Here is a 22,087-nt window from a genome sequence, read left to right on the forward strand (position 1 = left end):
TAGAAGTGCAGTTTGGGTGCATCAGTTTGGGGCATGCTGGTTGAAATGGCATTTCTCAGAATGATTAGGAAGTAGGCTTAGCTTGAACTGACATATTTCTCTACTAGCTTTTATTTTTCCTTTGTATTAGGATTGTTATGCTATTTCTTAGAGTTCTTTGCTGTAAGTTCTTACCAGCACTGAGTAGTTAGTGAGGAATGGCAGAGGTGGGAGGAGGGTGAACTTTGTTTACAGTAGTCCACATGTTCTCCAATTTTTCCCTGCACCATGACCTTCACAGTTCCCTCAGCTGATCAGGGCACAGGAAGACTACCCTAGATAATTTCCTACTGTGGTTGGCCTTTGCTTTCTGACTGTTACCTGGTCTAGCTCTTTTATTTCCAGGCCTTGAGAAAATAAAAATAAGCAGTAAAGAAATACTAGATTTGCCTTTCCATGGTTGTTTTAATTAAAAAAAATTCTTGAATCCTAGTATAGTATGTGAAACAAAAACTTTGCTTTCTGACATTTGGATTATCCTGATAGTGCCAAGCATCAGAGTCGTAATGTAAGGCTGTTGCTAAAACTTCTTTAAGGTTAGTCTATAAAATTGACTGTCTTAGATATACTTTGTTGAGTCCTCCCCCCCCCCAAAAAAATCCTTATATGTTTTGTAGGAATCTTCCCCACCCTAGAAACTTAAAGGGCTATTGGAAGTGGATTCTTAAATTAATTTGTACTATTCAAATTTCTTGTTTTTGCAAACCTTTTCATATACCGGGTCCTCAGTAAGATGCTTTTATGAAATCATAATAGTATATATTATGAGCTAGATGCTAGCACATAATAAGGCTATCAAGTTCATTTGCCTGGATTGCCAGGCACTGTGGCTCAGGCCTATAATCTTAGCTACTCAGGAGGCTGAGATCTGAGGATCATGGTTCAAAGCCAGCTGGGGCACTAAAGAATGTGACTCTTATCTCCAATTAATCACTAGAAAACGTGAAGTGGGGCTGTGGCTCAAGGGATAGTGTGGTAGCTTTGAGCTGAAGAGCTCAGGGACAGAACCCAGGCCCAGAGTTCAAGCCCCATGACACCCCCCTCTCCCCCCAAAAAAATTACCTGGATTGAGAGAAGAGATAGCTAAATTAAAAATTCTGAATAAAAGCCTTTGTAAAAGTTATTTTTAAATGTCAAACCAGAAATTAAGCTAATACATTTTCTAGATTATTAGTGGATTTATAATTAGGATTTTATTTATGTGCAAATGAGTTCTGAGGTGTTAGATTATTTGAAAATTTACTTTGTTTTTTTTTTTGTTTTGATTTTGGTGGGTCATGTGGCTTGAACCCAGCCTGGGTTCTGTCCCTGAGCTCTTCAGCTCAAGGCTACTGCCCTATCCTTGAGCCAAGCCCCACTTCCCGTTTTCTAGAGGTTGAGATAAGAGTCTCAGGTCTTTTTGTGCCAGGGCTGGCTTTGAACCTTGATCCTCAGACCTCAGCCTCCTGAGTAGCTAGGATTACAGGGGTAGGTCACTGTGCCCAGCTTTGAAAATTTACCTTTAAGCAGTCTTAGTAACATGTAATATCTTTCATGTACTTTTATTTTTATTGTATTTTGTTGTTAGGGTGATGTATAGAGGTGTTACAGTTCATCAGGTAGTGGATACCTTATTTTTTGAACATTGATACCCCTTCCCATCTTTTTCTCTCATTTCCTCTCCCTCTACCCCCTCCCAATCATCTTGTTTTTCCCCTTCCCTATTTCAAATAAACAAACATACAATATAACAGGTACCAAAGTCAGATACAGTACACAAGTTTATCCCTTCATAAATACTGCCAAATTCAGGAAGTTGAATATATTTGTGAATTGACTATATGGCAGACTTTTTGTTTTAATTAGCTCCTTTGAGGTAGGTAGAAACTTCCAAGTATTTCACTTCAGAAAGGAGGTATTCTTTCATTGTGATAGAGATGTATTAACTGTATAAAGCTATATTAAGTGTGAGATAGTTTTAAAGCACAGTTTCTAAAAACTAGCTTGCCTTTGCCCCAGCTGTTTTTTGTGGAAATTGTTTTCACGTCTTCATTAGGTCACAGTTGAAAATTGTTTCACTCACCTTCCACTTTTCTTAGGACATGTGACTGAATTTGGCTATATGATACAACTGGCAATCTCTAGGTACAGAATTAACCCCAAGCCTCTGTAAATAGCAGTGAAATATTACAACTGCAGTTTTTGTTTCTGGAGATTTCTGAGCTAATCCACATCTTATTAGAAAGGCACGTGTGTGTGTGTGTTGTTTGCATTAGTCTATAAGGTTTGTTTTGGTACCAGTCCTTGAGTGCAGTGCTTGGACTCTGTCCCTGAGCTTTTTAGCTCAAAGTTAGCATTGTACCACTTGAGCTATGGCTCAACTTCTTGTTTTTTTGGTTGGCTTTTTGGAGATAAGTCTGAAATCCTAGCTAGTCAGGAGCCTGAGATCTGAGGATCAGTGGCTAGAAGCCAGCCCAGGCAGGAAATTCCAATAAACTACTCAGAAAAGTGGGAAATGGCATTATGGTAGTGTGCTATCCTTGAGCAAAAGCTCAGGTACAGTGCCTAGGACCCTGAGCTCAAGACCTAGAACTGACAAAAAAAAAATAATAATATTAATAGCTTTTTTTTTTTTTTGGTAGTCATGGAGCTTGGACTCTAGGCCTGGGTGCTGCCCCTGAGCTGTTCAGCTCAAGGCTACTGCCCTACCCCGTGAACCACAGCCCCACTTGCCATTTTCTAGTGGTTAATTGGAGATAAAAGTCTCTAGTGCCCAGGCTGACTTTGAACGTCTCTCCTCAGATCTCAGCCTCCTGAGGAGCTAGGATTATAGGCGTGAGCCACCTCATCCAGCGAATAATAAACTTCTTGCTTGAGATCCTTCTCAAGCCTTCTGAGTGCTGGAACATCCTATCTGGTTAGATGGGTAAATTTAACTCAACTTATAATTGAGAACTGGTAGTTCTTCTACAGCTTATAGTTGAGTCAACTTGTACTTCTTCATTTACTGATAAGTACTGAAGTCTGTGCATAATCGAAACTTCCAATTTTGTTGGGGAGCATGGGATTGTAAGTTACTTCCAAATACAAAAGGAAGAAAACCAACAAGTTGTTAACAAACCCCAGTGTTGGAGAAATTGAACAGAGCATTTTAACCTCTGCTGAATGTGAAAGATGCTGCCTTGCATGTAAGCATTTTAAATAAGTTTTGTTGCCTCTCGACAACTCTGCTCTTGATTAGAGACAGTGTTGGTAAAAATCTTTATTAGTAACAATAATTGATAGTAACTATCAACTATAGCATAAGAGGTATTACAGACAGATGCTGGTGGCTCATACCTGTAGCTACTAAGGAGGCTGAGGCCTGAGGAATGCAGTTCAAAGCCAGCCAAGGCAGGAAAGTTCATGAGACTTTTAGTTCCAATTAACTACCAGAAAACTGGAAGTAATGCTTTGGCTCAAAGTAGTAGAATGCTAGCCTTGAGCAAAAGAGCTCAGGAACAGAGCCCAGGCTCCCAAGTTCAAGCCTCATGACCAACAACAAAAAGTTACAACTACATACATTTTTTTCCCAGTCCTGGGACATGAACTCAGGACCTGAGCACTGTCCTTGGGCTTTTTCATCAAGGCTAGTGCTCTACCACTTGAGCCTCAGCACCACTTCTGGCTTCTATATGTGTGGTACTGAGGAATCGAACCCCGGTTTTGTGCATGCTAGGCAATCACTCTACCACTAGGCCAAACCCCCAGCCCTAGGACTACATACTTCTCTAAAGTTTAATAACTACACTGCTTTCACAAAATGAGCTTGTACTATATATGCCATAGCTTTGCTTCTCATCATCTTATAATATTTTTGAAGGGTATGTAAGCTGTCAGGTACTCCAGCATTACTAAGCCCTAGAAACATCAAAGCCCGATATCAAAAGCTCCACTGCATTTTGTGTGCCTGTAAAATTTCTTTGGCAGCTGTCTCATGCTAGTAGCAGAAGAGCTGAAATTCTCTCCACACTTTTCATTTTTATCCTTAATATCATTATGATTCCTCATGTGATGAAATATTTTCACTCTACTTAATAGTATTAAGAGGCCCTGACAATCTTAGCTAGTTGGTTTAGTTGATTAGGTGGATGTTAGTAGTTTTTCAGGTCACAGATGTATCCTTATATAGAACTAAGTTAACTCTTTACAGGCAGGAAGCCAAGGTTCCGAAGTCTAACTGGTCTGGCTAAAACAGAACAAGGTACTTACTGTTAGAAAAGTTTATACCTAATTGACCTTTGCTGAAGTCTTGAGTTGGAAATTTTGTATGCATTATCTTCCCATTCAGCCCTTTTGTAATTCCTATAATTGGCATTTTCCATTTATTCAGCTCAGTCATCCTTGACAGTGTGGGTTTTTTTTTTGTTGTTGTTGTTGTGTATTTGTTCGTTTTGAAGCAGTCTTGCTATGTGTGCCAAAGTCCTCCACTTGAAGTTCAAGCATTGTGAGTATATGTGGGCATGCTGCCAGCCATCCTGAACGTTCCATATCTTCCCTAAATGTACTACCTCTAATCCTTGAATGTTGCCTCCTCAGATCTCCATCATCATCTATCTCATTTTTAGCTCTGTAATTGCAACCAGCTAAGCATAAAATAATATATTCTAATAAATGACTATACTAGTTTATATCCTGCAAATGAATGCTAAGTCTCTCCCCTTCCCTCTGCTTTCCCCACCCTCCTTGCCGATAATCAGTCTCTTCAGCTCTTTATTCCACTGCTGTTTGCCCTTGAAATGGCAAACCGGAATCTTACTGAATATCCACCAGTGATTCTTACTGCCACCGGATCGAGTCTGACCTCTTAACCTAGAATCCAAAGCTCTCTCTTATCTGACTTGAGCCAGCTTCTCCAATTTAGTCTTAGCCCTTATCACCTCCTTTCTGAACACACATACACACCTGACCTCCCACATGAACTGCATGTGCATCTCACACACTGTCCTCTTAACCTGGTTAGCTTTTGCACATGCTGTCATCTTCTGTCCACCTGTGTTGGCCTACTTCCCCTTGTCTGCCTGGTGAGGAACTGAACTTGGCTCACATTTCATGCACTGTGGGACACCGCTGAACACCTTTTCTAACCCCTCTCCCACTAGGCCACTCTGCTTCTGAGTAGTCTCTGGACCACCCTTCTACCCCACCTCACATTGCCCATGGGTTGTTTGCTCCTCTGGCAGATGTCATCTTTTCTTTTCATCCTCTTTTCCTCAGTTCAGCCTAGTACTCAAATCAGTGGATCTACTTAAGATTATGATTATTTATTTTAAAAATGACCACATTTCCTTTTTGGTTTCCAATGTTTTGTAAATAGAATTGTCTAACATTATTAAACTCTTTACTGAGCTCCCAAATACACAAACCCAAGAACCATTTGTATATTTGATCAAGAAATGGTATACTTACAGATTCCTGTTTCATTCAATGCCTGGTTGTTGTTTTTTTTGTTTTGTTTTGATGGTTTTTTTCTTCTGCAGAATTTTTTCTTTTTACCATTGCCATTTAGTATATGGAATGTGTGTAGAAAAATCACGTGTGAGGTGTCCTTTCTTAGTGTGGGTGTTAGTGTTCTATGCAATGCTAATTTATTATTGTTAGAAAATGTGGCTTAATTATGGGTAAAAGATAATTGGTTGAATGAGAGAACCGTTGCTATAAAGCATCTAAGCTATGAGAATGGCTGTTCTTTTCAGAATTTTAAAAATAGTTTTGTGCCTGGATTGTGTGTGTGTTCATTCCATTCTTGGAATTTGAACTCAGCCTGGGCACTATCCCTGAGCCTTTTTGTTCAAGGCTAGCATTTAGGCCACTTATAGTGGCCACAATTCTACCTCAAGCTGTTTGGTGTTTAATTGATAATTGTTTAATTGATAATTCCTCCCCTGACTGTCTTTCAACTGCCATCCTCAGATCTCAGCCTCCTGAGTAGCCACAATTACAGGTATGAGCCACTGCCCAGCCTACCTTCTCATTTTAAGTTGAGAAACCTATAGCTTTGGATGGACCGGATGTATTGTTGTGGTGTTTGTTTTACTTCCAAAGACTCTGTGGCTCAGGAATCTCACATGGGTCTAGCTGGGGAAGTTTCAGATGATTGAACAGTAGGAAACTGCTGGCCAGAAGGAAGCATTCACTTCAGCTGTGGGATACTTTCCTGTGGGATACTTTCCTGTGGATACTCTGTGCTAGTGTGAACTCTGGGTCTCTCTGTTTCTAATCTGTCAAATAGGTACTCTACCTTGCTTCTTGTGCCAAGTGTATGTCTGGATTCTTGCAATATGTTGTGATAAGTTCATTTGGAAAAGTATATAAAACTGTTAATATTTCTACAGTTCAAGTTTATTTTTCTTTCATAGAAAAACTCTATAAAACCTGTTTACAATATTTTTCCTGCCCTTGACTCATGATAGGATTTATATTGGTAATAAAACAATTACTGGGCACTGGTGGCTCACCTAACTACTCAGATTAAGATCTGAGGATCATGGTTCAAAGCCAGCCCAGGAAAAGAACATCTTTGAGACTCTTACTTCTAATTAAAGACCAAAAAGCTAGAAGTAGAGCTGTAGCTCAAGTGATAAGAGCCTTCAGCCAAAAAAGCCTAGGCACAGCAGCCAGGCCCCAACTTCAAGCCCCAGAGCTGGTGCTCGCTTATGCATGTGCGTGCACACACACAGATTGATTTCACTGCATGATGATTTAGCCAAAGCTTACTCTTAATAAATAGCAGCTTTCCACCCTGTTTTGGCCATCTCTCTGCAGGAATGTCCCTATGCAGATTGGATTCTCATCTTCCAGGATCATTGTACCCTGCTTGTACCCTGCTTTCACAGTAACAGCTCCCTTTATCCCCTAGCCTGTTTTTCACATTCAGTTTTCACTTATTCTTTTATCCTTTATCTGCTTTTGTACACTTGTACCTTAATCTGAGATCCTAGACTTCCTCAGTTCATGACCTGTCCCTTCTCACATTGCCTGCCCTAGGACGCATTTCTTCTTCTCATGTAGCCTGTTGGGAAGGTCTCCTCCAACTATCAACTGCTCCCTTGGTCCAAGAAGTGAGGTACTTGGAAAACTCTTATCTTGTTCTTCTACATAATCCTTTACTAATAACCAGTAGTGTTCTGTATGGAATATTTTAACTGTTCCTACAATTCTTTTACACAAAACTTATCTTGGACGGATTAAGCCTTTTATTTTTCTGACCTTTATCTGTCCCTGGACACCAGAAACAAAAATCTGTTCTTTCTTCATGCTCTCATTTTCTGACTAGTGAATGTAGATAGGAAGATGTACTGCTGCTTTGGTTTTACATTGTTAGATCTTCCTCTCTTTTGAAGACCTTGGAAAACAGACTACATCTGTTTAACTCATTGCCTAATTCATTATCACACATAGATGACTCATAACTGCTTTCTGATAATAGGAAACAATGGCTTGATAAAGAAGAGTGGTGGATGTTGAGCATTTGGCAAGTGTATTGCACACATTTACAATGATGCCGATTATAGAGGAAAAAGCTATTGGCTTTGGATATTTAAAGCATTCCACAGTGCAGGTGGTAAAATTAATCTTTTAAAAAGATAATTTAGTGTTTTTAAAGTTTGTTATCTTGTCTGTCAAGTCTAGAAAAGCATATTGAAAAGCAAATACAGCTAAAACAGTACTTTAGTACATCTATCTAAAGAACAGTTGATTGTACTAAATTAGAATTTGTCACAGAAAAGTCATAATGCCCAAAGGCCTGAAATGCACACAGAATGTAACAAAAAAGCTGCATTTGTTTTTTTTCTCATGCAAATCATTATCTGTGAAGTTTTAATAATATAAGCTTGTGCAGAAATTGTTTGTGATGTCCAGAATAAATCATGACACATAAACAGCAAAAATCATTGACTGCATATACATGTTGTAATGTTTGCTGTTCCAAAAACTCAAAGGAAATACTGAGGGATTTGTTAAAATCTTAATTGGTAGCATTTACTAGGGAATGAGCTTAAAAAAGGAAAATATGTTTAGAAACTTGAAATGGTCTTACAAGGGGAAAAGATTCATTTCTCTTTACAGTTACATGATTCTCCTAAAATTAAATGCAAATTAATATGAAGATTAATTAAGGCATAATTGTTCTAGCAGAATTTCTTTTTAATCTTTTTAAAGACTTTCCCAGAAGGCTAGGAGCATAGCCTAGTGGTAGAGTGTTCGCCCAGCATGCATGAAGCCCTAGGTTCAATTCTTCGGTACCACATACTTAGAAAAAATGCTGGAAGTGGTGCTGTGGCTCAAGTGGCAGGGTGTTAGCCTTGAACAAAAAGTATCTTAAGAGTAGTGCCCAGGCCCTGCATTCAAGCCCCAGGACTGGCAAAAAAAAAAAAATCGTAGAAACATCTTTCCCTTTTAATTAAATGTTACTATGTACTGTATATAAGATACTTTGATCAGGGCCGGGAGTTTGGCCTAGTGGTTAAAGTGCTTGCCTAGCATGCATGAAGACCCGGGTTCAATTCCTCGGTACCACATACATAGAAAAAAGCCGGAAGTGGTGCTGAGGCTCAAGTGGTAGAGCCTTGAGAAAGTCCAAGGACAGTGCTCAGGCCCTGAGCTCAAGCCCAGGACTGGCAAAAAAAATACAAAATTAAAAAAAAAAAAAAGATACTTTGATCATATTCTAATCATTTTCTCTGTCCCCCTTTAACGGTCTCCTTATTTATGTTATTTCAAACTGTGGCTTATTTTATTGCTTTATTCCTGTCTTGTGTTTAATTAAAATTGTGTTTGTTTTTAACTACATCGTAGTTAGTACCATTTCTAAGCAATGGGGGTTATTGGAACACCTTTAAAGGAGCATACTGATTTTTACAAGTTATGTGCTTTATGATACCACTGTTTGGCTATTTTATGATATATTTAATTTTTTATGTTTTGTTAGAGAAACTTCAAATAAAAAGACAAAAAGTTATAATGAACATTTTGCCAGTTTTTTGAAATAATGACTGCTTCAAATAAAAAAGAAACATCCTATTTCAACCATGCTTTATAATTGTTTTTTTATAGTTGATTGAAAAGGACTGACTCAGTAACAGCAGATTATCACTAACAAATATCCTCAGAGTTGACTCTCATAATAATGTAGAAGGTTTTAGTCCATGTTTGGCCAACACGTTTTCTGTCACACAGGATAAATTGTAGTATTGTTGTTGCTGGATTGGTAGTACTGGTTGGTGGATTGGTAGTACTGGCTTTATCTGCGGTATTCTTTCTTCTTTTTTTCCAGCTTTTTTCCAGACAATCTTGTATGTTCCTGTAATGGCCCAGATGGCTGGTGCCTTGGAATAGTATTGTTGGAGTAGTAGGGAAGGAGGATCTTTGTTTCTCTAGTCTCTAATAGCTTCATCCTCAGTCTGACTCCCAGTTGGGCTAGTGCTAGGATTTGGTGCCTTCCACTTGTGGGAGGCTTCAGTTGGCTTAGACGGGTGACACAATTAGTTACACTTCACAGTCTGGAGATTTTGGTGGGAATGTGATACTGGGAAATCACCAATAATACCTTTTATTTGTGTATGGAGAGAACAATCACATTGACTTTGCTGCCTGTGCTGACTTTGAACTTGAGTCCTCAGATCTCAGCTTCCTGCATAGCTAGGATTACTGGTGTGAGCCAGTGGTGCCAGGCTCAGTCTTGCCTTTTTAACCCATGTAAAGCAGATTTTGAAACTTTGGCAACAGCCTGTATAGTTACGTTTTTTTGTTGTTGTTGTTTTGGTTTTTTTTTAAATGTTCAGTAGGGTATTTATTTAGGTACTTTGTTCAGCAGTTTTTTCTTGGACTTTTTCAGAGGACAAGAGTTTTGGGCGGATTTTAATGCCATGAACGTATATGAAACAACTGAATTTGACCAACTACGGAGGCTGTCCACACCATCTTCCAGTAATTTCAACTCTATTTACCACACATTTTGGAAATACTTCTGTAGAGACCACTTTGGATGGAGAGAGTATCCTGAGGTATTTACATGTTCTTTTGTTCCCCCTCATTAAGTACTTCTAGATTGTCTTTCCCTGTTCTGTCTCTCACATGACTAGGCAGAACTACAAGTCATAATCAAAGAGCTTAAAGGAATTAACTTTAGAGTCTTGTTAATACAGGTAAAATCTCTCTCTCTCTCTCTCTCTCTCTCTCTCTCTCTCTCTCTCTCTCTCTCTCTCTCTCTCTCTCTCTCTCTTTCTCTCCCTCTCCCTCTCCCTCTCTTTCTCTCTCTCTAGCTCCCTTCCCCTCCTTCCCTCTCCCTTCCTTTCTCTCTTCCCCCTCTCCCTTCTTCCATCCCTCCTAACACTTACCTCCCCCCCCCTCTCTCACCTGTATCCTTTCTCCTCTCTCCTTTCCCCCTTCTCCTCTCTCTCCTCTCAGTCTCTTCTTTCCCTCCCCTCTCTCCCTGCTTCTTCCCAATCTCTCTTCTCTCCTTTCTCCTCTCTTGTCTCTCCCTTCTCCTTTCTCTCTCCTCTCCCTCTTCTCTTTCTCCTTTTTCTCCTCTTTCTCTCCTTTTCTCTCTCCTCTGGTTTTGAACTCAGGACCTTATGTTCTGACTCAGCTTTTTAGACTTGGGGTGAAGCTCTGTCACTTGAGCCACACCTTCAGTTCCTCTCCCATTTTTGTTTGAGAATGGATTTCTTCTCATAAATCTGAAAAAAAAACTATTATCAGAGAACTAAAATCTTACACCGTGGAGATGAAGACCTAAACTTGGAGTCATCTTTGGGATAATTTTTTAAATGTAATTCTATTGTTTCATGACAGTGTTATTCAGAGGGCTACCATTTCATAAGTCAGGTCATGAGTGCATTTCTTTATGGTAATTGTCATGAAATGAGAACTAGCATCTTTTGTCTCTGCCTTTGGCTTCTAGAGATTGAATCATGTGTTTTACTTGCCAGTTTTAGAATCCTAATGGAAGCAATCATTCTTCTGATCTGGAATCAGTAGTTGGGAAGGTTTATTAAGTAGTGCGGGCTAGACTAGTCATTTAATTAGAATTTGTCATCGGTGATGATGTATTTTGCCTTAGAATGATAATTCCTAGTCAGGTTAAATACATTGAAATGGACTTCAGAGATTAATTTCACATTTTAATAATCTGCTTTTTTTAATTGATTAAATTCGTTTCCAGCATACAAAAAGGGAGAAGCCAGGCTCGGTGGCTCACATCTGTAATCCTAGCTACTCAGGAGGCTGAGATCTGAGGATTCCAGTTCAAAGCCAGCCCAGGCACTAAAAAGTCTTATCTGCAATTAATCACCAGAAAACTGGAAGTGACACTGTCGCTCAAGGGGTAGGGTGTCCCATGACGAACCATAAAAAGAAAAAAAAAAGGAGACTGACTTTTAGAGTTTTTTTTTTAAGTGGTAGTTATAAAAGAGCATGACTGTTAGTAGTATTTAACTATTATAAAACAAAAGATTGTGCTAAACATTTTTTACTTTTTCAAGTAATCACTAACATTTCCATTGAAAATGAAAAGGTTATTTAAAGTGTATTAGAATGCTATTATTCCTGTGTTTTTCCTCTCAGAGGTATCTCCTATTTAGAAGTTGGAGGGGGTTTTTGTGCTTTTTTATTTTTGGTGCCCCTGGAGTTTGAACTCAGGCCCTTGTGTTTGTTAGGCAGGTATTCTACTGCTGAGCACACCGCCAGCCCCTGGACTTTGTACATTATTATCTTTAATCCTCATTCTGAAAATTCCCTTAAGAAATAGGAAACCTGCACATACCCTATAAGACAGTATTATGGTTACAAGTAGGGTAGTGTAATGGGTCTTACCTGCCTGTTTGATGAGGTGGTTTGTCTTTCTCCTCTGAACTAAAAGTATCTTTCCATTCTGCCTTTCGGGGTTGTATGTATACCAAGAATTTACTTGACATTTTGTCTTTTGTTCCTTCCTATTTTCTGCTCCATAGTCGGTTGTTCGGTTGATTGAAGAAGCCAACTCTCGGGGTCTGAAAGAGGTCCGGTTCATGATGTGGAACAACCACTACATACTCCATAACTCATTCTTCAGGAGAGAAATAAAAAAGAGGCCGCATTTCCGCTCATGCTTTATACTGCTTCCATACCTAAAGTAAGTGTCCGGTGGAAAGTGTCATCTTTCCTCTACTTATTGCAAATGCAAGAGAGGAAAATAGTTTAAATGAAGAGCGCTGTCTTGGTTATTGCTGCCAGAATGTGAATATCTTTGGACTTAACTCTTGAGTTAATCAGGTTTGCTGCAATTAAGCCAATATAAAGAAAGTGTATATCCTGTTGAATTTTGAGCTATAAAGCAGAACAGGCCTAGTATTTTTCCACAATTAAAAGTAATTTGAGATGAGGCACAAAGTTTGCTGGAGCATTCCTATTCTCTTGCGTAGATAATACTGCCTGCAAGGCAATGGTATACTTTCTTTTTTTCCATTAGAATTAGAATCAAAGGAGGAGAAGCACTTTTTCAAATGATTTATATTCTTATTTGTTAGGTTAGCCATGTCTTCTTGAGATAATAAGAGTAAGGCTGTTTTTAGTTGCTTATTGAACTCTTCCATTTTCCCAAGTTTTGCTCAGTCCCCTCTAAAGGCTGGGGTAGATTATCTTCACTAGGGCCATCTTGGATTAGGGTCTCTGGTGAAATTCCATAGAGCTTGATTTTTCAGTGAGGCTAGGTTTACTTGATTTTTATCAACTTTATTGTCTATTACAATAATGGTTGGTCTCTTCTAATCTGATTTTGAGATTGCAAGAAGAATATTAAAAGCAAACAACTTATCTCTGAAATGGTTCATTTCCAAAGAAATATTTTAGAAATACACCTTGGCTTGGGTTAAATGTATTCTTTCTTCCAAGTCCAAATGTGAAAATCTTTTCCTTGTAAGGTTTTGTTCTTTAATTGAAATTAATAAAAATGCCATTCCTGGGATTTCACTAGCACAGCTGGAGTGTGTGTCAATGTCTAGTAGCCAGGAACATACTGTCCTCCGGGTGAGACAGAACTCATTAGTGAAACCAGAAGCATGGCCTGGCCTGCAGAGTCAGGCAGGTAGGGTATTGCTCTGTGTTCCCACAAGAGCCTTCTTTCAAGTTCTATGGTATTGGGGAAAATAGATTGCTTTGATTCTAAAACAATTGTAGGAAATTAGCACATATTAATTATGCAAAGTGATGATATTTATGGTATTTCCATACAGGCATATAATATATAATGTACTTGATAATATCGTCCCTTCTATTACTTATGCTGTCCTTCTCTCTTTAGTCATATTCTCGTCATATTCTCTCCACCCTCTTTTCCCGCTCTCCTCATAGTTTCTCTCCCCCAATTATCCCCCTTTATTTTCACAGTTTTTTTTTAAGATCTAAGTTCTGCTTATGATTTTAAAAAATGTAATATTTGTCTTCTGCATCCATTTTATTTCACTTGATAATCTCAGTTCCCTCCACTTTCAGGACATAATTCATTCTCTATGACTAAGTAATATTCCATGGTAAATATATGCCATATCACCCAGTCATTGCTGGAGGGGTGCCTGAGCCAATTCATATCAGCTTGGCTGTGTGACTAGTACTATAATAATCGTGGGTGTGCAGTAACTCTATTGTGTGCTGATTTGGTGTTCTGGTGTCCCAGGATCACAGGATAGTTCTATTTTGAGTGCTCCCCCCCCCCAACCTCCTGTCCTAGGTCTTGAACTCAGGGCCTGGGCATTATCCCTGAGCTTCTTTTGCTCAAAGCTAGAGTTCTACCACCTGAGCCACAGCACCATTTGCCCCACTTCTGGCTTTTTCTGTATGTGGTACTGAGGAATGGAGCCCAAGGCCTCAGGTACACTAGGCAAGTACTCTATGCTAAGCCATATTCCCGGGCCATTTTTTTTTTAAGTAAGGATTTGTTTTATTATAAAAGAATAAAGTGGGGAGAAAAAGGAGATACATTTCCTACTCTGTGTGAAGGAAAAAAAGAGACTTCTTAGTGCCGAACTTGGACCTTGTGCTTGCCACACCAGCACTGCCCTGCTGGAGCGCGGTGTGTTCATCCTCCTAATGGCAGTTATTTTAGAGGTGGGGTCTAGTAAGTGGCCTCTGTTCCTCCTCCTAAAGGCAGTTATTTTAGAGGTGGGATCTAGTAAGCGGCCTCTGTTTCTCCTACTGGCAGTTACTTTGGAGGTGTGATCTAGGAAACTTTTTCCACTCAGTTTGGCAACAAACTCCCTAATTCTGCAGATTTTTTTTGTTGTTTCAAGTCGTGGGGCTTGAACTCTGGGCCCTGGGCATTGTCCCTGAGCTCTTCTGCTCAAGGCTATGGTACTGCCCCTTGAGCCAACATGCTACTTCCTGTTTTCTAGTGGTTAATTGGAGATCAGAGTCTTAGGAAGTGTCCAGGCTGACTTTGAACTGTGGTCCTCAGATCTCAGCCTCCTGAGTAGCTAAGATTACAGGTGAAAAATGTAAACTTTCAACAGTGATAAATATGGCCCTACTACATTTGAATATTATAAGAGAATACAAGAAAATAAAATAAATGATTTCCTCTTCCCTTTCAGATTTTTCCGTGTGTGTGTGTGTGTGTGTGTGTGTGTGTGTGTGTGTGTTTGCGTTTGCTGAGCATTAAACCTGAGGTTGAGTTTCACTCCTAACCCTTCATTTTTGTTTTGAGATAGAATCTCCTGCTACTTTTGCTCAGATTGTCTTAGAGCTCAAAGCCTTTTACCTCCACTTTCCAAATAGCTGGCATACAGGATATATCACCATGCCTGGATAAAACTTAGTTTATTCCCATCTGGAGCAGTGATAATCAAATTAAAATAGCAGATCAGCAGGTCAGAGAGATCAGGCAGCAGCTTCCACAAGAAAAGAGCAAAGGCAGGGCTGAGAGTTTGGCCTACTGGTAGAGTGCTTGCCTAGCATGCACAGAGACCCAGGTTCAACTCCTTGGTACCACATACTTAGAAAAAAAGGCAGAAATGGTGCTGCATCTCAAGTGGTAGAGCTCTAGCCTTGAGAAAGGCCAAGGATAGTTCCTAGGCCCTGAGTTCAAGGCCCAGGACTGGTAAAAAAAAAAAGAGCAGAGCAGAGACAGGGTAAGTGCCTTGGTAAGTGCAGCTGTCTGTCCTGCCTTTGGTCTGTCTTTAAAGCATTCATGCTGACATAGTGGAGGGAAGGCCTGCTTTCAAACACCAGTTCAGAGCCCATTCTCTTAAGCAGAGAGTCTTGTTTTGTCTTCTACATTTAATTGGTCTGAGACCAGGACTTGAACTTAGTGTCCGATGCTTGCTTTCACTCATTATCTGGCTCTCTACTACCTGAGCCATGCCTTCAACCACTTAAGTGCTGTTAAAATAGGCATGACTGTTCAGAAAGAACAGTACCTCACATTTACAATAAAAATAAAATGTAAAAAAAAAAAAAAAAACAGGTAAATATGAAAGAGACCACAGCTATCACGGACAGAAATGTCTTAAGAATTGGAAATGGGAGATGAGAAGATTGACTTAATAATTCCTGAATTTCCCACCAATTGGCTGTTTTAAAATTTTTAAAGTTTTCTCTGGTGCTTCTGAAAAAGAATTATTTTTTTTATTGTAATTAGTAAAAGGGTTACATGATATTTGCCAGGTAGAAGGTGCATTAATTCACATACATTGATACCCTTTCACATGTCTTGGTACCCATTACCCTCCCCCCCACACCCCCCACCCATATTGGTTTTCCCCCTTCCCTATCAAATTAAAAAGAATTATTTAACTTGACCTGAGGTAGTGGTACAGACAAGGCAGGTGTAGGGGCTTGGGCAGCCATTTCTTAAGAGGTGAAAGGACACTGATCTCATGCAGTCACTTCCTGGTCATGAGACTGCATCACACGGCTTCTTCCACCCCTCCCCCAGCAGGATAGCATGAAGGGAAGAAGGAATAACCCAGGGAGGTCCATGATTATAGGCTTTGATCTGTTCCTGTAAAAAGGCTACTTTAACACGTGAAACATACATAACGTCACTGGCATAGTAGGCACTGGTCATATTTCTCAGAAAATAAAGACACACTTAAAACTTTTGCTGAGATGTGCACTGTGTGTACACGTATTTTTTAAAGCCCATTGAAATTTGAATGTAGAAAGCCCTTCAGACATCTGGTCATGTGAATTTTAGTCCAGCAAGGATATGAACCACATGTAGAATCTAATTTAACATCTCAGAATGTGCAGGATTTATTTATCCATGCTCATCTTCCAAGCATGTATGAGTAAATACCAGATCAGTATACTGACCAGAAGATTGGAGAAACAGCACCGCTTTAAATTGATGCCTAAACTTCAAGCACCTGGGGGATTTACCAAGCCCTAGATCCAGTCACTCAGAACCCACATGCTCAAAGGACTTGGGATGTAATGGATTGGATTGGGCAGTTGTGCCTCCATACCTTTTTTTTTTTTTAAATATAGCACAGGCCTGCTTGCAAACCCTCCTGCCTCAGCCTACCTGAGGGCTGGGTTATAGAATGTACTACTATACCTGGCTAGCTTTTAGCTTCTTAATAAGCATCTGTTTAAAGTAGACTGGAAGTGACACTGTGGCTCAAGTAGTGGAGCACTAGCCTTGAGCAAAAGAGCTCAAGGACAGCACCCAGGCCCAGAGTTCAAGCCCCACTACCGACAAGTAAAAAGCGTAAAGGCATAGTGGTAGTGCTGGTAGCAAGAGTCCAGATGCACCAGAGGCATCTGAGCACTCCATAGAAGGCTTTCTTCCTAGCCTTTTATTTTTCTAAGTATAAATTATGAAGTACATAGAACAATGTGAGTTTAGAAATAGCTCTATAGACCTAGGTTCAAAAACAACTGCCTCTTGCTCTTAACCAGCTACGCTAGGGCCATTAACCTTTCTGAGCTTCTGTTTATTTATTAAGCAGACAAATAAGGCTGAGCATAGTTAGCTCATGCATGTGGTCTTAGCTACTTGAGAAGTAGGAGTGTTGCTGTCCAAAACCAGCCTGGGCAAAACAAAGCTTGAGATCCTACCTAAAGCAAAAAGGGCTGCAGCTGTGGCCCAAGTGGTAGAGCACTTGCAAGCACATACCTTGAATTCCAACTCCAGGATTAGCACCAACCCCCACCAAAGAAATCCAGAGCTGCTCCATCTTGTGAAAGCTGCTATGACAGTGCTGCAATCATGGTGTGACTAGGGTAGAGTGTGCTCTTTGTGGAGATGAGATGTGTGTGCACACATTTGCAACCTCTGTGTCACAAAGCTCCTTTGAAAACCAGTTTCCTAATCCAATTTGGCATCGCCAGTATTTCCTTGTGACCTTGTGCTGATGGGTGTTACAGTACCTCAACCCTGGAGTTAGGTCTCAGCCTCAGGATTTCCTTAACTCTGCTTCTCCCTTTCTTCTGTTGTGAGAATGCCTCAGAAGTAGGATTTAATCAGGCAGGAGCAAGTGATTAGAGGCTGCTTAACTAAATTCATCTTTTCAGGTAATGTGAAATTTAAGGTTCTGTGAATGATAGCCATTCTGGTACCTAGGGCTGCCCTTTTTTGGGGTGTAGGGAAGATGGACTGAACTCAGAGCCAGCTGGGTGCAGGCACTCAGCCATCCCCCTAGCTCTTGCTGCTGCTGTTGCTGTTGCTGCTGCTGCTGCTGCTGCTGCTGCTGCTGCTCCTCCTCCTCCTCCTCCTCCTCCTCCTCCTCCTCCTCCTCCTCCTCCTCCTCTTTTGGCAAGGTTTGAACTCAGAGTCTGGACACTGTTCACTAGCTTTTACACACAAAGCTGATGTTCTACCACTTGAGCCACAGCTCCACTTCTTTTTGCTGGTTAGTTGGAGGTGAGAAAATCTCATGATTTTCCATCTTGTGCTAGCTTTGAGTCTCAGTTCTGAGAACTGAGCCTCCCGAGCCACATGCACTCTACCACACTTGAATAGTATTGGTGATTTGAGTAGTAATCTTAGAAAGTGAAGGAATTGAAAGCTGAAAAATCTTTAATGCCTGCTTCATGATTTTTGTTTGTTATGTAGAAAAGGAAGTAAGCTTTTTAATTTCTCCCTAAGCTCCCTTTCCACACGCCTTACCTTGCTTTATTTCCATCTCACACAGCCTTTAGTGGTATATTTTTTAGCCAAGTTTGGAGAAAGTGTATATAAATTATCATTGCTCCCTTGGATCCAAGCTTCATAAGGTATATAGGCAAAAGAGACCTTAAGAGGATTCAAAAGTAAAAATATTTATAACTTGGCTTCAGCTTGTTTGCCTACATGTACTATCTTATAGCAGTGCATTCCAGAGTTGTCTGAGGGAAGAGTCCGTGTTTGTTTTCTAAGATTTTCTTTAACATTTTCAACAAGCATTTAAGCTGACTCATTACGTCACCTGCTGCCACTGTAGAGCACTAAACAGGATGAGGTATACTTCAAGTATTAGGCTTACATGTTACTTCTCCATTTTAGGACGCTTGGTGGGGTTCCTGGCCAGGCCCCCTCACCTCTGGAAGCAACTGCATCATCACAGATCACCTGTCCGGATGGGGTCACCTCAGCAAACTTCTACCCGGAGACTTGGGTTTACATGCATCCCTCTCAGGACTTCATTCAAGTGCCTGTTTCTGCAGAAGACAAAAGTTACCGAATCATCTACAATCTTTTCCATAAGACTGTACCTGAATTTAAATACAGAATTTTGCAAATACTGAGGGTCCAAAACCAGTTTCTTTGGGAGAAATATAAAAGGTGAGTGAAGCATGGTCAGAGTTTGGGAGAACTTTTATTAATACTAATGTCAAATGCACACCATAACATTTATATGTGGGAACTTGCAAGATGATGTAGAACCCAAGTGGGTCAGCCCTAGAAATGCACTTAACCTCACGTGGCACTTCGTCACCAGTAATGAAGTATCACAGCAATGAGTAAAGAACCCTGAGCATTGGATGAGGACAGAGAAATAGGAAAATCAGCCTTGGTGTGAAAGAGGAAGCAAGTTAGTGTAAGGGTGGGGGAGGGGAGAAGGAAGGAAGAGGGCTTATTCTGGAATGAAGGTAGAAACACACAAGTGTGCCTTTGACACTAAGCCTAGTGTGCCTTTGCTCTCTTCTTCTGTATTTCCCCTTGAAGAGAGAAGCTTTGTGACTATACCTTGCTATTCAATTGATCTCTTTTCTTTTTCTGATTTCCCCACCCACTTTTTGCATTAGGAAAAAGGAATATATGAACAGGAAAATGGTGGGCCGAGACAGAATAATCAATGAGAGACATTTGTTTCATGGGACATCCCAGGACGTGGTGGATGGCATCTGCAAGCACAACTTTGACCCCCGAGTGTGTGGGAAGCACGCCACAATGTTTGGACAAGGCAGTTATTTTGCCAAGAAGGCAAGCTACTCTCATAACTTTTCTAAGAAGTCCTCCCAAGGGGTCCATTTCATGTTTTTGGCCAAGGTGCTGACCGGCAGGTACACCATGGGCAGCCACGGCATGAGGAGACCCCCACCAGTCAACCCTGGCAGTGTCACTAGTGACCTGTACGACTCCTGTGTGGACAATTGCTTTGAGCCTCAGATTTTTGTCATTTTTAACGATGACCAGAGTTACCCTTATTTTGTTATCCAGTATGAAGAAGTCGGTAACACTGTCTCCATTTGAAGAGAACCATATTGGCACCAAGTTACTTGACGTGACCTCCACCCTGCCCAGTGCTGGTGGCAGTGTGCGTGGCAGCAGGGCTGGTGGGAAACCACTGGACACAGCAGGGCACTTGTCAGACCCATTCTCCACATGCTAGAAAGTGTTGTTTTTAAGAAAAGTTTTAAAGTGACCACTTATTCCTTATAATTACCAATTGTTAGTGTACTGGGTATGGAAAAGAACTCGAGATTGCACACTTTCTTTCACACTATACATATGGGCAGCAGCGATATTAGAAGCATTTAGAAAAAAACTGAACAGCCTAGCCAAGTAGTGAAATGCTGCTGGGGTCTGTAGGTTTGCCATGCTGAGTAGAGGCTGTGCGCAGTCTGTTTACTTACACTGAAGGGAACTGGCAGGAACTGACTTGGCCCCTGCTCATTTCCTAGCCAAAGCATCCTCACGTTCGGGTACTGTAAGTTCATGACATTTTAGTTGGTGGAAAGGAATTTGTATTTCTGTCAGCAGGTCTGAAGTACATCACCAGTCATTAGTGATCTACAGAGTTTTCCTGAGAATTCAGTTCCGTTTAGAAGAAATGTTTTAAAAAAACAAAAACAAACACCTGAAAATTGTATGTTACCAGCACATTTTTCATTAGCACATTACATGAAACGGGATTCTTGTGTAAACCTCAGCTTTGGAAAACCGATTATCTTCCACTGTAATTTGAATAAGTTGGGCAGCTAATGTGCTTAAAGCCAGACTTGAGGATTAGAAGTGTTACTTTCTTTGGGGGTTCCAGACCTACCCCCCCCCTTGCTGATAGTTTTGGAGAAAGGAAGACATTTATAGCCAAATTAAAAAAGGTTTAGTACTGTATTTTGTACAAAATAGATTCTCAAAAGTATTTGTTGAGTTGAAGTGACTATTAAAGGTGGTAGCCCCACCTCTCCGCCTGTTTTGCCAGGAGCAGCTGGCTTCCCTGGCCAATCCTCTTCCTTACACTACTTTCTTAATAGAAACACAAACTTGGAAGTTGTGGCAGTAGCCAGCCAGAGCCTGGTCAGGCAAGTGTGTTGCTGCCTCAGTGTAGAGGCCATGGCACCTAGACACACTTCTCTACTTCACCCCAAGCAGAGCCAACACTGGGTTTACAGAGTGATAGTAGTTGTTCCAAAATTGCTCCACAGAATTCCTGCAAATACCACCCTCTCCTGTGTTTCATTTACCCGAAACTTTTTGGGAACTTTTGTGTTTAAAACAGTGAATAGTCTGTTTAAGGTACTTACCAGGGCTTCCACACAGAGATTTATTTTGCCCTAGTCCACCCTGTCCACTGCCTTTGGTGTGAAAGGGAGCAACTGTGGTAGTTGGTTTTCATTCAACTCTAACTCGTAAACCAGTGATTGATTCCCAGTCCTTTTCAAGTTAAAACACCTTACCGTTGTTTATTTGATTTTATGAAAGTTGTTCCTTTTATTCTCCCTAAAAGAAACGGAAGCTTTATGACATATTTATTTTTTTAATAAAACGAAGCAAGTTATAGCAGTTCTTTAAAACTTGGTTTTGTTTTGTTTCCATTGAACCGCATCGAGCACACAGTTGATGGGAGGCAAATACTGGGCAGTTGAGTGAGTGGGTGTGTTTTCTGTTGGTTAGCGGGTTGGCCTGGTTGTCTTTACAGTTGGGTGAATGAAGAGATGAACACCTTCCAGAAGATGCTGCTTGTCAACTTGTGACTGTAAGTCACAGGAGAAGAAGGAATATTTTGTAAAAGTGCCATGGATTTAAAACATCCTAAAGGCATTTGGTAGTTTTCTTCTACCAGCTCATCGCCTACACAATACCATTTTAGAAAGCTTGCTGCTTACTCCTTTAAGTTATAGGGATACCTTGGAGGTGAGAGTTTGCAAACTGTTCCATTATCATTTAAATCCAGAAAGATTTTTATATGCAAAATTTATAGATACTGGATCCCTTATAAATCCAAAGCTCAACTGTTATTTGTTACCTGTGTGTTTAAATAAATGATTAGTTACAAAGTAATCTTGAGGTTATAAACTAATACAGAAGAAATTTGTAACTTATTTCAGTTTCTCTTTATTGGGATTGCTGTGAAGTTTCATTCTAAATGGTATTTCTGGGGACTGTTAGCCTACCCTCATGACAGTTTTTAACTGGGGTCTTCATGACAAGGGTGCCATACTTGCAAACAAGTTCACTATCGTTCACATGATTAGATTCTCATTTTTTTTTAATGTGCCTTTATAAAAGGACAAGAGCAACTGCTGATGGCTTCACACCTATAATCATAGTTACATAAGTGGCTAAAATCTGAGATCCTTCAAGGCAGGTCAGGGCAGAGCTCCAGCTACCCTACCCTAAGGCTCA

At 40.3% G+C, this 22,087-nt stretch overlaps 1 protein-coding gene across 3 annotated transcripts in view; it reads left to right on the forward strand.

The window, feature by feature from the left end:
• Positions 1 to 21,715, forward strand: part of Tiparp (TCDD inducible poly(ADP-ribose) polymerase) — a 33,146-nt gene extending 11,431 nt beyond the window's left edge. For all 3 annotated transcript variants that reach the window (XM_090338057.1, XM_090338051.1, XM_090338066.1), the window contains exons 3-6: positions 9,896 to 10,064; positions 12,012 to 12,172; positions 18,521 to 18,799; positions 19,264 to 21,715. In XM_090338057.1, coding sequence (XP_090194183.1) covers positions 9,896 to 10,064; positions 12,012 to 12,172; positions 18,521 to 18,799; positions 19,264 to 19,711 — 1,057 coding nt within the window. In that variant the 3' untranslated portion in view covers positions 19,712 to 21,715. The remainder of the gene's footprint in view (positions 1 to 9,895; positions 10,065 to 12,011; positions 12,173 to 18,520; positions 18,800 to 19,263) is intronic.
• Positions 21,716 to 22,087: the final 372 nt, after the last annotated feature.

Source organism: Megascapheus bottae, chromosome 1, assembly GCF_031878675.1.
Source record: "Megascapheus bottae isolate mThoBot1 chromosome 1, mThoBot2.hap1, whole genome shotgun sequence".
NCBI lineage: Eukaryota > Metazoa > Chordata > Mammalia > Rodentia > Geomyidae > Megascapheus > Megascapheus bottae.